The following is a 15460-nucleotide window of genomic DNA, read 5'->3' as shown; positions in this document are numbered from 1 at the left end:
AAAAACCCTGTGCTTAAAAATGAATGGTGAAACCTATTTGGTAACGTCTTTATTTTCAGGTTGCTGGAGGAGCCAGTATGAGTCAGATTTCAGAAGCTCTGAGCCGATACAGGAACAGATCATGTTTTATGAAGGAAGCTCTCTGCAGGCTATTCACAGAGACATTTTCAGTGGAGGTGACCATGCCTGCTATTTTAAAGGTAATTGAAGAAAGACAATTTTTATTATTCCTTCTTAACTTGGTTCAATTAATAATTATTAACGAACCACACTGAATATAATAAATTATATGCTTTATTCTGTAGTGAGTCAAGTGCTCTCATAGAGCAAAGAAACAAATGTTAAGCTTAGCCGACAAAGTGTCTTTTGCTTTGAGCATCTGGATTTATGTGGAATAAATTTGAATCAAAACAGTTAAAATTTGGTCTAAGTAAGGGACTAATAGGATCACATGGCTTTCTGAAAGAAAATAAGCACAGAACAAAATAAAAATAATTAAAGGGTGGCCAAATCTACCACTTAAAGTGTTTTGTGAATAACATAAAGTTGCCTTTATTGATATAGCCAAACTTAGCTTTGGTTTAGGGAAGGATGCGTTTTATTGTAAATGTAATTACAAGTATTAAGTGGCTTGGGAAAGAAAACTGCAGTTATTTATTTTTCTTTTATACATGTGTTTATTTGAAACATAGTTGTTTTTAGTGAAACATGACAATGAAAGGTCTTAAGAAAAATCTTGTCTTTTATTATTTATAATTTTTTGCAATTCCTTAAAAATATGGATATTTTCCCAGCACTTTGAGAGGCCGAACCTGGTAGATCACAAGGTCAAGAGATTGAGACCATCCTGGCCAACTTGGTGAAACCCCATCTCTACTAAATACAATACAAAAATTAGCTGGGCATGGTGGCGCGCTCCTGTAGTCCCAGCTACTTGGGAGACTGAGGCAGGAGAATCGCTTGAGGTTGCAGTGAGCCGAGATCGCGCCACTGCATTCCCTCCTGGTGACAGAGCGAGACTCAAAAAAAACAAAAAAAGATATTTTTACAGCATGGGAGATTAACTTTATTTACAGCTCAAAAGCAATGATGTATAAAGAAAAACTCTGGGTCAGCTGTGGTGGCTCATACCTGTAATCCCACCACTTTGGTTGGGAGGCCCAGATGGGAGGATTTCCTGAGGCCAGGAGTTCAAGACCATCCTGATCAACATTAGTAAGACCCTGTCTCTACAAAAATTTAGAGGAAAAAAAAAAAAAAAAAAGCTCTGACTGGGCGCCATGGCTCGCACCTGTAATCCCAGCACTTTTTGGGAGGCTGAGGTGGGCAGATCACCTGAGGTCACGAGTTCGAGACCAGCCTGGCCAACATGGTGGAACCCCGTCTCTACCAAAAATACAAAAATCAGCCAGGCTTGGTGGCAGGTGCCTGTAATCCCAGCTACTGGGGAGGCTAGGTCAGGAGAATCACTTGAACTTGGGAGACGGAGTTTGCAGTGAGCCGAGATGATGCCACTGTACTCCAGCCTGGGTGACAGAGTGAGACTCTGTCTCAAAAAAAAAAAAAAAATTAGCTGGGCATGGTTGCACATGCCTATAGTCCCAGCTACTTGGGTGACTGAGATTGGAGGACTATGTGAGTCGAGGAGTTTGAGGCTGCTACAGTAAGCTATGATGGTGCCACTATACTCCAGCCTGGGTAACAGAGCAAGATCCCAACTCGAAAAAATAAAATAAATAAAAAATTCTGGGCCTTTTTTTCCATCTGTAAGGAAGAGATTGAATTAAATGTTCTTCTGTTTTTGTTTGTTTGTTTTTGTTGTTGTTCTTTGAGACAGGCTCTCACTCTGTTGCCCAGGCTGGAGTGCAGTGGCATGATATGATCTCAGCTAACTGCAGTCTTGACCTCCTGGGCTCAAGTGATCCTCCTGCCTCAGCCTCCTGAGTAGCTGGGACTATAGGCGTGCCCCACCATGCCTGGCTATTTTTTTGTTTTTTCTATAAATATGATGTCTTACTATGTTGCCTAGGCTGAATTTAGATTTTCTAAATTTCTTTTCATACTAAGATTGTGTAATTTTTGTGAAAATCACATTTCTTTTGGTTTCTGGATTTCTAAATTGCAGATGATGGCAATCTAATGAAATTGAAAAATCAATTTAGCAATATACAAAAAAATGTCATTTTCCATAGCAGAAGTATATCCCAGGTCTGTCTCTAGTAGAGGAAACAGATCACAGTGTCCCTGAATGGCAGAGCAGGTGGGGTCTAAGCTTGGAACAATGCCCTCATTTTATATTTGTGTTCTAGGTCTTCCACAGTATAGCTTCAAGTTGCCTAATGTTTTGTTTTACCATGTTTCGAATTCTTCTCCTCTGTTGGTGGATTTATCCCATCCTTTTTTTCCACTTTGTTTTTCTTTATCACGCTTCTTTCCCCTATGAATACCCTGTCCATTTTGCCCCCACATTTATCTCCTCCTGTGTAAATCCTGAGACTCTGCCTAAATGTGCTCTCTCAATGAGTTCTTTCGATTCTCTCCCAGAAATGACCACTCTCTCCATAATTACTGTCCTCAGACATCACTTCATTGATGCGTCTTTTATGGTGCTTTTCTTCCATTTTATTTTTTTAGCATTTCTCACAGTGTTATTACTCTCACAAGGCTTTATGCTAATGAGTGGCTCTCACTCATGTTTGTGTCCCCTGCAGCGCCTGTCACAGTAGCTTGTATGGAGTGAGGCTCAATAAATGATTTTGAGTTAATTTCACAGATAAAGAAACAGAGGTCTAGAGAAAGGAAGTGACTTGGCCAAAGTCGCACAGATAGTGACTCCATTTGGATTAGAAGGCTTTGCTGTAATACTCTGATGTACTAAAGAATAAATGCTTGGAATAGGGAAAATCTGTTCTTGTCCCAATAAACGAAGATTTCTGCCAACCAAAATATGGACAAGACAGCATAGAGAATATTAGTGGCATCATATGCACTAAAAACAAGTTCATCTTCAGCTTGTGGCTGTAGGAATGAGGAATCACCCGTTGGATTTGCCAGTGCAGTTCACAGCCAGTGCTTGCGCTCTCAACCTAACACGCCAGGGCCTGGCCAAGGGGATGCCTGTTCGCCTGTTGTCAGAGGTCACCTGTCTACTTTTCAAGGCTCTGAAAAATTTCCCCCATTATCAGCAGGTAATTTCAATTGAATATTTGTTTGTGCTTTTTTTGTTGTTGTTGATACAGAGTCTCAGCTTCTGTTGCCCAGGCCAGAGTGCAGTGGCACTGTTTGTTTTTGGGTTTTTTTGTTTGTTTGTTTTAAAGACAGAGTCTCTCTTTGTCGCCCAGGCCGGAGTGCAGTGGCATGATCTCGGTTCACTGTGACCTCTGTCTCCCGGATTCAAGCAATTCTCCTGCCTCAGCCTCCTTAGTAGCTGGGATTACAGGCATGCACCACCACGCCCAGCTAACTTTTGTATTTTCAGTAGAGGTGGCTTTCACCATGTTGGTCAGGCTGGTCTCAAACTCCTGACCTCATGAGCCACCGTGTGCGGCAGACAATTTGTATTTTTTAACTTTAGGATAAATATGTGAAAAATATATTATTTAGTTCTGGTTTTTCGTCCTATTAGAGAAAGAGAATAGATAAAAGAATTTGTGTTTCTTATAGAAAAAATAGGAAATATAGATAAGCAGTGAGGTTAAAATTTTCTTTCTTTCTTTCTTTTTTTTTTTTTTTTTTGAGAGATTTTCACTCTCGTTGCCCAGGCTGGAGTGCAGTGGTGTGATCTCGGCTCACTGCAACCTCTGCCTCCTGGGTTCAAGTGATTCTGATTCTGCCTCAGCCTCCCAAGTAGCTGGGCCTACATGTGCATGCCACCACAGCTGGCTAATTCTTTTTTTTTTTTTTTTTTTGAGACAGTCTTGCTATGTTACCCAGGCTGGAGTGCCGTGGCGCGATCTCGGCTCACTGCAAGCTCCACTTCCCAGGTTCACGCCATTCTGCTGCCTCAGCCTCCCCAGCAGCTGGGACTATAGGCACCCGCCACCACACCTGGTCACCTGGTTAATTTTTTTTTTTTTTTTTTTTTTGTATTTTTAGTAGAGATGGGGTTTCACTGTGTTAGCCAGGATGGTCTCGATCTCCTGACCTCGTGATCTGCCCTCCTCGGCCTCCCAAAGTGCTGAGATTACAGGCGTGAGCCGCCACACCCAGCCAGTTAATTCTTTTGTATTTTTGGTAGAGACGGGGTTTCACCATGTTGGTCAGTCTGGTCTCAAACTCCAGACCTCAGGATTAGAGGTGTGAGCCATTGCTCCCGACCTGAGGTTAATATTTTAAAAATCTCTCATAAACCCACTGCCCAGAAACATCTATCAACACTTTATTGTTTAGACCTTTACCTCACCCCACACATGAAAATTAAGCTGAATTGACTCATACATCTAAATATAAAAGCAATGGGCTTAGTGGCTCATTCCTATAATCCTAGCACTTTGGGAGACCAAGAGGGCAGGCTCACTTGAGGCTAGGAGTTTATGATCAGCCTGGGCAACATAGTGAGACCCAGTCTTTACTAAAAATAAAAAATAAAAATTGGCTGAGCATGGTGGCAAGCATCTGTAGTCCTTGCTACTTGGGAGACTGAGGTAGGAGGATTACTTGGAGTTGGAGGCTGCAGTGAGCTTTGATCTGAGCCACTACACTCTAGCCTGGGCAACAAAGCAAGACCCTGTCTAACAAAAACCCTGTCTAAACAAGACCCTGTGCCTGGCCTACAAAAACAAACAAACAAAAAAGAAAAGAATAAAACTTTAGCAAAACATAAGAGAAAACATTTGTGACCTTGGGGTAAGTAAAGATATCTTAGGATATGAAAAGCATACATTATAAAAGAAAAAAATGAAAGTTCATCAAAATTAAAAGCTGTTCTTTCTCACACACACACACATGTGTATACACACACCTTTTTTTTTTTTTTTTTTTTTTTTTTTTTTTTGTGAGTGTCGCTCTGTTGCCTAGGCTGGAGTGCAGTGGTTCGATCTTGGCTCACTGCAATCTCCGTCTCCCGGGTTCATGCCATTCTCCTGCCTCAGCCTCCCGAGTAGCTGGGACTACAGGTGCCTGCCACCATGCCCAGCTAATTTTTTTTTTGTATTTTTAGTAGAGACAGGGTTTCACCGTGTTAGCCAAGATGGTCTCAATCTCCTGACCTCGTGATCTGCCCGCCTTGGCCTTCCAAAGTGCTGGGATTACAGTCGTGAGCCACCGTGCCTGGCCTACACACATTTTCATTTTTATTATTTTTTTGAGATGAAGTCTCACTCTGTTGCCCAGGCTAGAGTGCAGTGGCATGATCTTGGCTCACTGCAACCTCTGCCTCCTGCCTCAGCCTCTCGAGTAGCTGGGATTACAGGTGCACGCCACCATGCCTGGCTGATTTTATATTTTCAGTATAGATGCGGTTTCACCATATTGGCCAGGCTGGTTTCGAACTGCTGACCTCAGGTGATCCACCTACCTTGGCCTCCCAAAGTGCTGGGATTACAGGAGTGAGCCACCATGCCCAGCCCCCACCCCCCAACACACATTTTTAAAATGAAAAGGTAGATGATGGACTGGGAAACATGTTCATTTTATATATATGAGAATCGACTTCATTCAGAGTATCTAAAGAACTCAGCTTGTTAATGCAGTACAAATAAACGAGTTATAAAAATGATCAGAGGATTTGAACAGTTTGGTAGTTTCTTTAGAAGTTAAATATACACTTTATAAACTACCTAGTCATTCCACTCCTAGGTATTTATTGAAGATAAATGAAAGCATGTATCCATATAAAGATATTTACATGAATGTTCATGGTACCTTTATTTATTGCCAAAAACTTGAAACGTACCAAATGTCCAGCAACAGGTGAATAGATACATTATAACAAATCTATTTAGGGAAACACTGGTTGGCACACAAAGAGATGAAGTACTGATATCTGCAGTGTAGATGACACTCAAAAATGTTATATGCTGAGCAAAACAGGCCAAACTCAAAAGAGCAGAACCACATGATTCCATTTGCATAACACCTTAAAAAAACTAATCTATAATGACTGCAATTTTCCAAGGATAGGGTTACAGGGTTGAGACTGACTGGAAGAGGGGACAGTGGAACTCTCTGGGGTGATAGAAGTATTATATCTTGATTGTAGCAGTGGCTACACAGGGGTATACATTTGTGAAATCTAATTCAAATGTGTACTTTGTAAAGGGAGTTGATTTTTTAAAAAATACAATTAGGAAGTTGGTTTTCCTCATTTATTTCTACCTTATTTTTAAAGTTGGAAAATCCTACTCAGTCTTCATTCTTGCATGACAGTCATCAGTTATAGCATTAAATGAAAATTGTGGATAGGGACAGGTACACAGTGAGCTCTCAATAAGAAAAGCTCACTAGTAATACTTCCAAATACATAGATCTTTGTTTAGAATGGAATGTTACCTTTGTTCAAAATTATTTTTCTTTATTCTCTAAAAGTTACAGAAGAATTGTCTTCTCTCCTTAACCAATTCCAGGATTCTTGTGGATGTTCCGTTTGACAGGCAAGTATAAGACTTGGTCATTTGATTGGGGTGTTGGCCTTTGGTTATTAAATGCAGGGGCCTGATTAAGGCTGGGATAAGGTGTTTGGAGAGAAGGTTCTGTTGAGCTTCTTCCACATAGAAGTGATTAGAAGTACCCTACTTGAAAATGTCTCTTGAAGTGATTCCAGTACCAGGATAGTGGGTAAGAACAGGTTCCGAGAGCCAAACATACTTGGACTTAAGATCTAGCCCTTTCATTATCTTTGCTTATAAGTTTCCTCATTTGTTTTTTTTTTTTTTTTTTTTATTGAGACGGAGTCTTTGCTCTGTTGCCCAGGCTGGAATGCAGTGGCGCGATCTCGGCTCACTGCAAGCTCCACCTCCCGGGTTTATGCCATTCTCCTGCCTCAGCCTCCTGAGTAGCTGGGACTACAGACGCCTGCCACATCGCCCGGCTAATTTTTTGTATATTTAGTAGAGACGGGGTTTCACCGTGTTGGCCAGGATGGTCTCGATCTCCTGACCTCATGATCCGCCCGTCTCGGCCTCCCAAAGTGCTGGGATTACAGGCTTGAGCCACTGCGCCCGGCCTCCTCATTTGTTAAATAATGCCTCTTACCAGCATTAGATACGATAGTGTCTGTAAAGTACAGGCTATTCTAAAGAATATTAGTAATAGGCCGGGCGCAGTGGCTCACACCTGTAATCCCAGCACTTTGGGAGGCCAAGGTGGGTGGATCACGAGGTCAGGAGATCGAGACCACCCTGGCCAACATGGTGAAACCCCATCTCCACTAAAAATACAAAAATTAGCTGGGCGTGGTGGCGTGCGCCTGTAGTCCCAGCTACTTGGCAGGCTGAGGCAGGAGAATCGCTTGAACCCCGGAGGCGGAGGTTGCAGTGAGCCAAGATCGCACCATTGCACTCCATCCTGGGCGACAGAGCGAGACTCCATCTCAAAAAAAAAAGAAAGAAAGAAAAAAAAGAAAAAGAATATTAGTAATTTATTCATTTTGTTATGTAATTATTATTTTAATAGTAATTTACTTTTTAATTATTTAGAAAATCATCATCATCCTAGCCATTCCAGAAGGATTTCCCTTGAGGCCTTAGCAGTCTCTCAGATTCACAAGTTTTAAAACATTTATAATACCTGACATAAAAGAGCAGAGAAATGAGGCACAAGCTAACAAGAGCAAAGCCCCTGATTTGTGAATACAAGGTTTAGGCTCAGTCACTTTGTAACTGAGTGATGTTTGCTGCAGCATTTTAGCATTGTCTACTACTCAGATTACAAATTGCTACCACTCTGGAAATTCCCTTTCTTTTTCAGACCCATCGTAGTAGAAACTGGATGATAAATACATTTTTTCTTAGATTTGCTCATCTTTATGTAAATTCTGTGTATTTTGCTCACATTCTTATTTGCATACTCTCCTATCCCCTGCCTGGTCTCTCTGCCAAATGCTCTTGGTTTTCAGAGCTGAGGATTGAAAAGTCCAAGACTGTTTTTGGTATAGAATTACTCGGGGAATGCCAAATGATTTCTTCTGTGTAGTTTCACAAACTTTCTATATGGTTGTGAGAAAAATAAATACTGCTTTTCAGGTTTGATGCTGCCAAGTTTGTCATGAGATGGCTCTGTAAGCATGAAAACCCCAAGATGCAAACAATGGCAGTGAGTGTCACCTCTATTCTAGCTCTGCAGGTATGTGATTTCTTAAAGGCAAGATTTCTGTCTCTCTAGTTTTTATACAGGTTCCATAGTTCACTTGAGTCTTTCTGTTTGCTTACAGCTCTCACCTGAGCAAATGGCACAGCTTGAAGAGCTCTTCATGGCAGTTAAGGTAGGTTCCTTATCACGTTCATAACCTTTTTTTTTTTTTAGAAAAAAGTCAAGTTTATGATTGTAGCTTAAAAAAAAATCAAATCATTCCAAAAGGCCTACTAAAGTGAGAAATCTGAAAGACTTTCTCCCCAGAAGAAACTTTCTAATTTTGTAGCTATTTCTTTTGATATATACCTCTACGTATCTTTTTTTTTTTTGAGACAGAGTCTCACTCTGTCGCCCAGGCTGGAGTGCAGTGGTGCGATCTTGGCTCACTGCAACCTCTGCCTCCTGGATTCAAGCGATTCTCCTGCCTCAGCCTCCTGAGTAGCTGGGATTATAGGCATCCCACACCTGGCTAATTTTTGTATTTTTAGTGGAGATGGGGTTTCGCCATGTTGGACAGGCTGGTCTTGAACTCCTGACCTCGTGATCTGCCCGCCTAGGCATCCCAAAGTGCAGGGATTACAGGCATGAGCCACCACACCTGGCCACACCTCCACATTTCTAAATAAAATACTTATACTATAGTTTCTTGATTGAGCAGTTTTAGGTGTTACTGATTTTGCTACTACTACGGTAGGTAAGAACTTAGCTCTCCTACATATCTTTCTACAAATTACTTCCTCCTCCAGTCCCCAACAAATGTATATCACAATTTAAAATAAATCATTAATCAGTATTTATGTTATGATTATGTTAACATCGTTCACTAAAAAATTTATATCATTGGGCCGGGCGTGGTGGCTCACGCCTGTATTCCCAGCACTTTGGGAGGCTGAGGTGGGTGGATCACAAGTCAGGAGATCGAGACCATCTTGGACAATGTGGTGAAACCCCCTCTCTACTAAAAATACAAAAATATAAAAATTAGATGGTTGTAGTGGTGTGTGCCTGTAATCCCAGCTACGTGGGAGACTGAGGCACGAGAATTGTTTGAACCCAGGAGGTGGAGGTTGCAGTGAGCTGAGATCGCACAGGTGCACTCCAGCCTGGTGACAGAGTAAGACTGTCTCAAAAAAAAAAAAAAAATTGTTTTATTCTGTACTTTTTATTTTTATGTTATTATATGAATTTTTTTCCTCTTGTCACTCAGGCTACTGTGCAGTGGCACGATCTCGGCTCACTGTAATCTCTGCCTCCTGGGTTCAAGCAATTCTCCCGCCTCGGCCTCCCAAATAGCTGGGATTACAGGCATGTGCCACCACGCCTGGCTAATTTTGTATTTTTCGTAGAGACAGGGTTTCACTATGTTGGTCAGGCTGTTCTTGAACTCCTGATCTCAGGTGATCCACCCAACTCAGCTTTCCAGAGTGCTGGGTTTACAAGTGTGAGCTGCCGTGCTCAGCCTGGTTATATGAATTTTTATCATTAATGTCTCAGCATGTTTTTGTACTTTTTTTTTATGGCATTTGAGCCATCTTTTTTTTTTTTTTTTTTTTTTTTGAGCTGTGTGGTCTCTCTTTGTAGCCCAGCCTGGAGTGCAGTGGCATGATGATGGCTCACTGCAGCCTCGACTTCCTGGACTCAAGTGATCCTCCCACCTTAGCTTCCCAAGTAGTTGGGGACACAGGTGCATGCCACCAAATGACTGGCATATATATATATGTATTTGTTTTAGTTACTTGTAGAGCATGACGTCTTGCTATGTTGCCCAGGCTGGTCTTAAATTCCTGGGTTCAAGTGGTTCTTCTACCTTGGCCTCCCAAAGTGCTGGGATTACAGGTTTGAGCCACCACAACTGGCCTTTTTTTCTTTTTCCTGAAGAGTTTATTTATATATTTATTTTTGAGATGGAGTCTCGCTCTGTCGCCCAGGCTGGAATGCAGTGGTGCAATCTCAGCTCACTGCAACCTCTGCCTCCCGGGTTCAAGCGATTCTCCTGCCTCAGCCTCCTGAGTATCTGGGATTACAGGAGCGCACTACCACGACTGGCTGATTTTTATATTTTTAGTAGAGACGGGGTTTCACTATGTTGGCCAGGCTGGTCTCGAACTGACCTTGTGATCCACCCACCTCGGCCTCCCAAAGTGCTGGGATTACAGGAGTGAGCCACCGTGCCCAGCCGAATCATTTGTGTTTTTTGTAAACTGTCTGTGGCTTTTTTCTACTTTACAGGATTTTTTATGCATTAAGGAAACAAGCCTTTGACTATGATATTGGGTGCATGTATTTTCTCCCATTTTACTGTTTATTTTCAATTCATTTATGGGATGTTTTATGATGCAATAATTTCTTATTTTCATGTAGTTGAAATCATTCTCTTTTATTGTGCATCTGGGATTGATGGCACACTGCAAAGTATTTCCCTCCATCATGAAGTATTTTAAAAAATTCTTTGTTTTGTTTTGTTTGAGAGACTTGATCTCATCCTGTGCTGAAGCTGGTGTGTAGTGGCAAGTGGTATGATCATAGTTCATTGCAGCTTTATCCTCCTGGGCTCAAGCGACCCTCTTGAGTAGCTGTGTTGGTAGCCACCACATTCAGCCTCCTCACGTTTTTAATCCTATGATTTCTGTTCTTTCTTTTTTTTCTTTGTAATTTTTTTGAGATGTTGGGTCAGTTCAAGTTTTCTTTTTTTTTTTTTTTTTTTTTTTTTTTTTGAGACGGAGTCTCGCTCTGTCGCCCAGGCTGGAGTGCAGTGGCCAGATCTCAGCTCACTGCAAGCTCCGCCTCCCGGGTTCATGCCATTCTCCTGCCTCAGCCTCCCGAGTAGCTGGGACTACAGGCGCCCGCCACCTCGCCCGGCTATCAAGTTTTCTTCTCTGTGTGTTTCTACTTGCCTTTGCCCTCTTTATGCTGCCTTTATCATACTAAATTCCCCTGTATATATCTAGTGTTAGACTTTATTCTGTTCCATTAATTTGCATGTCTGTCTACTCACTAACTTTTATCTTTTTTTTTTCTTTTTTCTTTTTTTTTTTTTGAGATGCAGTCCTGCTCTGTTGCCAGGCTGGAAGTGCAGTGGCACCATCTCAGGCTTACTGCAACCTCTGCATCCCGGGTTCAAGTGATTCTCTGTCTCAGTCTCCTGAGTAGCTGGGATTATAGGCGTGTGCCACCACACCCAGCTAATTTTTTTTTTTTTCCGAGACGGAGTCTTGCTCTGTCGCCCAGGCTGGAGTGCAGTGGCCGGATCTCAGATCACTGCAAGCTCTGCCTCCCGGGTTTACGCCATTCTCCTGCCTCAGCCTCCCAAGTAGCTGGGACTACAGGCGCCCGCCGACTCGCCCGGCTAGTTTTTTCTATTTTTTTAGTAGAGACTGGGTTTCACCATGTTAGCCAGGATGGTCTCGATCTCCTGACCTCGTGATCCGCCCGTCTCGGCCTCCCAAAGTGCTGGGATTACAGGCTTGAGCCACCGCGCCCGGCCTAATTTTTGTATTTTTAGTAGAGATGGGGTTTTACCATTTTGGTCAGCCTGGTCACTAACTTTATCAATACGTAAATATTTAAGATCTGTCCTCAGAATTCTTTCAGTTATCCTTATCTATTTGTTTTTTCTGTGCAGACACCAGAATTGGCTTCCTGTTTCTTAGGGGAAAAAGCCCATTTTCTTTGGGATTGTATTATAGATTGATGTAGGAAAATTGACATCCTGTAATTTCCCCTATCTTGGAACAAGAGTGTGTTTATTCAAGTCTTTCACGTCCTTCAGAAGTATGTTCAAGTGTTTGTCATGTTATTATATGCTTCTTACATTTATTCTAAGGGTTTTACTTTTTGCATTGCTGTTACGGATGGAATCTTATGCTTATGAGTATCTAATATCTAGTGTTAGGTTTATTTTGTCTTGTTAGCTTATATGTCTGTTTACAATAGAGATGAAATCAAGAATAAAAATCAAGAGTGATTTTGGATGTGTTCATTACTGAGATGCTTGAAATGTAAAGAAGGCAGTTTGAATTTTTTTTTGAGACAGAGTCTGCCTCTGTCAGCTACGGCCGGGCGCGGTGGCTCAAGCCTGTAATCCCAGCACTTTGGGAGGCTGAGACGGGTGGATCACGAGGTCAGGAGATCGAGACCATCCTGGCTAACATGGTGAAACCCCGTCTCTACTAAAAAAAAAAAAAAAACAAAAAATTAGCCGGCGAGGTGGCGGGCGCCTGTAGTCCCAGCTACTCGGGAGGCTGAGGCAGGAGAATGGCATAAACTCGGGAGGCGGAGCTTGCAGTGAGCTGAGATCCGGCCACTGCACTCCAGCCTGGGCAACAGAGCGAGACTCCGTCTCAAAAAAAAAAAAGAAAAAAAAACTTGTTGGATGAGACAGCAGCAGAGTTTGAGAGGATTGACTCCAAATTTGAAAGAAGTTACACGGTGGTTCATGCCTGTAATCCCAGTGCTTTGGGAGGCCGAGGAGGGCGGATCACGAGGTCAAGAAATCGAGACCAGCCTGGCCAACATGGTGAAACCCTGTCTCTACTAAAATTACAAAAATTAGCCAGGCATGGTAGCGTATTCCTGTAGTCCCAGCTACTCAGGAGGCTGAGGCAGGAGAATCACTTGAACCCAGGAGGCAGAGGTTGCAGTGAGCCGAGATCGTGCCATTGCACTCCATCCTGGGCAACAAGAGCGAAACTTCGTCTCAAAAAAAAGAGAGACAGAAGTTCTTTCTTGAAAGGAAGGGTCGATTGATGGGGCAAACATCATTGCTATCTTAAGAAATTGCCAGCAGCCACCACGTTGATCAGTCAGCAGCCATCAACATTGAGGCAAGACCTTTCACCAGCAAAGAGATTACCACTTGCTGAAGGCTCAGGTGATTTAGCATTTTTAATCTATGTATATACATATTTTTTAAGGTAGTCTGTTACCCAGGCTGGAGTGCAGTGGTGGGGACACATCTCAACTGCAGCTTCGACCTCCTGGGCTCAAGTGATCTTCCTGCCTGAGCCTCCTGAGTAGGTGGGGCCACCAGGTGCATATCACCACACCCAGATAAAATTTTACGTTTTTTTTTTGATAGAGACAGGGTCTAGCCATGTCACTCAGGTTGGTCTTGAGCTCCTGGGCTTAAGCGATTCTCCTGCCACTGCCTCCCAAAGTGCTATGATTAAAGGCGTGAGCTGCTGCACCCAGCCATAAAATATTTTTAAATTAAAGTATCTACATTGGGCTGGGTGTGGTGGCTCATGCTGTAAGCCCAGCACCTTAGGAGGCTGAGGCGGGCGGATCACGTGAAGTCAGGAGTTTGAGACCAGCCTGGCCAACATGGCGAAACTCCATCTCTACTAAAAATACAAAAACTAGTCGGGCGTGGTGGCACGAGCCTATAATCTCAGCTACTTGGGAGGCTAAGGCAGGAGAATCCCTTGAACCCGGGAGGTGGATATTGAAGTGAGCTGAGATCATACCACTGTACTCCAGCCTTGGCAACACAGTGAGACTGTCTCAAAAAAAAGGGTATCCACATTGTTTTTTAGACACAGTGCTATTGCGCACTTAGCAGACTACATTATAGTGTAAATATAGCTTTTGTATGCAGTGGGAGAACAAATTTGTGTTATTTGTTATTTGATTGTGGTAGTCTGGAATTGAACCCACAGTCTCTCCTAGATGTGCCTGTTTATTGAGGGGGGAAAAAAAGGATGAACCAGAAAAGGAGATTGAGAAGGAGCATCCAAAGTGCAATAGAAGCAAAACCGAGAGAGGATGTTTTAGAATCCAAGAGGAATGTTTCAGGAAAAATTGGGCCATTATATCAAATACTACTGAGTGATGGAGTGACATGAGGACAGAGTTGACCATTGGATTTGGTGAGAGGAAGTCATTAGTGAACTTGCTTATTTCAGTGGGGTGGTAGGCCAAAACCTGATTGGAATAGGATGGAATAGCAAATGGGAAGTGAGAAATGGGTGTAACTTTTTGATATAATTTAATGAGAAGGAAAGCAGAGGTGGGGTCAGTCTTTAAAAAGATCGACTACATTAAGACATATTTTGTGCCCATGAGAAGAGTTCTAAAGAGGGAAGAAGTTGATGCCACAAACAAAATAAAAGGAAACAATTTTGGTACTGAATCTCTGTATGTGCAGAAATTGGGTTTAGAGTAAAAGTAAAGATGTTGACTTTAGATTGGAGCAGAAGGGAAGGCAGAGTGTATGTTGATGCAAGTGCAAGCAGGTTGGTAGCTTTTGTTAGGACGAGTGGGTGTATTTCTCAATGAAAAAGAAGATGAAGAAATCAAATGAGGGGAGTGAGAAGATGGTGATTGAAGTTTGAGGAGAGAGAAGTAGTAGTAGTCTTTGGAGAAAATTCATTAGGAAATAAAGTAGTACTGACAAATACAGTTAAGTGCTCTTTTGAAATTTATGAGCAGATGTTGAAATTGAGACCAGGTGAACTCAGTCTTTTTCAACATTAATATGTTGAATGTTGGGAGGTATGAAGTAACTGATAGTTACGTTTAACTCAAGTAGGAGTTTTGCCATATAATGTTATGGAGGAACATATCCCAGGAACATAAAGTTGCTGGGAGGGGTAACAGGACTAGATAAGATACAGATAAAGCGAGCAGGCTAGGCACTTGTCATAGACAACGGATAAGTCTCCTCTGTGTCGTAGATTTTTCATCCGAAAAACAGGGTCTCAGTTGAAAAAATGACATCTGTCATAGTAGTAACAGTGCACAGTTATTTTGAGTATCATTAAGCTAAATTGTGTGATCAAGGGCCTGGCCACTGTGATACGCTCAGGGACAGGCTCACTTCCCGGGCTTCTGGTCTTGCTCTCATTCATCTAACTAGCTGCCTAGGTGAGTGCACCCATCTCATCTGCCACCCTTTTCTTCTCCTCTTGACTTTCACAGATTTATTTTTGTGATGAAGTCTCTTGACACATTCTCAACTGATTGGGCAGAATATTTGAGGTGGTCTCATTCTTCTTGAAAATACACATTCTGATTTGTTTGGTGCTGTTATATTTTATGTATCTTTTCATCAGCTGGTTAAAGTGAAAATTGTTTGTCTTTTTCCTCTCGCATGACAGTCTGATATTGAAAGAGACCGTAAATACTAGCTTGACTTCTTTCTTGAAATGTTGATCTCAAATGGTACTTTGCA

General features: G+C 42.2%; 1 protein-coding gene across 1 annotated transcript in view; it reads left to right on the top strand.

Moving 5' to 3' along the window:
* The window catches only part of ZYG11A (zyg-11 family member A, cell cycle regulator), a 54679-nt gene that overhangs the window by 22374 nt on the left and 16845 nt on the right, over positions 1-15460 (top strand). Inside the window, exons 4-8 of the mRNA XM_010372158.2 lie at positions 60-200; positions 3012-3188; positions 6526-6590; positions 8181-8280; positions 8369-8419. Of these exons, the coding sequence (XP_010370460.1) occupies positions 60-200; positions 3012-3188; positions 6526-6590; positions 8181-8280; positions 8369-8419 (534 nt within the window). The remainder of the gene's footprint in view (positions 1-59; positions 201-3011; positions 3189-6525; positions 6591-8180; positions 8281-8368; positions 8420-15460) is intronic.

Source organism: Rhinopithecus roxellana, chromosome 12 (assembly GCF_007565055.1).
Source record: "Rhinopithecus roxellana isolate Shanxi Qingling chromosome 12, ASM756505v1, whole genome shotgun sequence".
Classification (NCBI taxonomy): domain Eukaryota; kingdom Metazoa; phylum Chordata; class Mammalia; order Primates; family Cercopithecidae; genus Rhinopithecus; species Rhinopithecus roxellana.
This window is presented reverse-complemented; position numbering and strand designations above follow the sequence as displayed.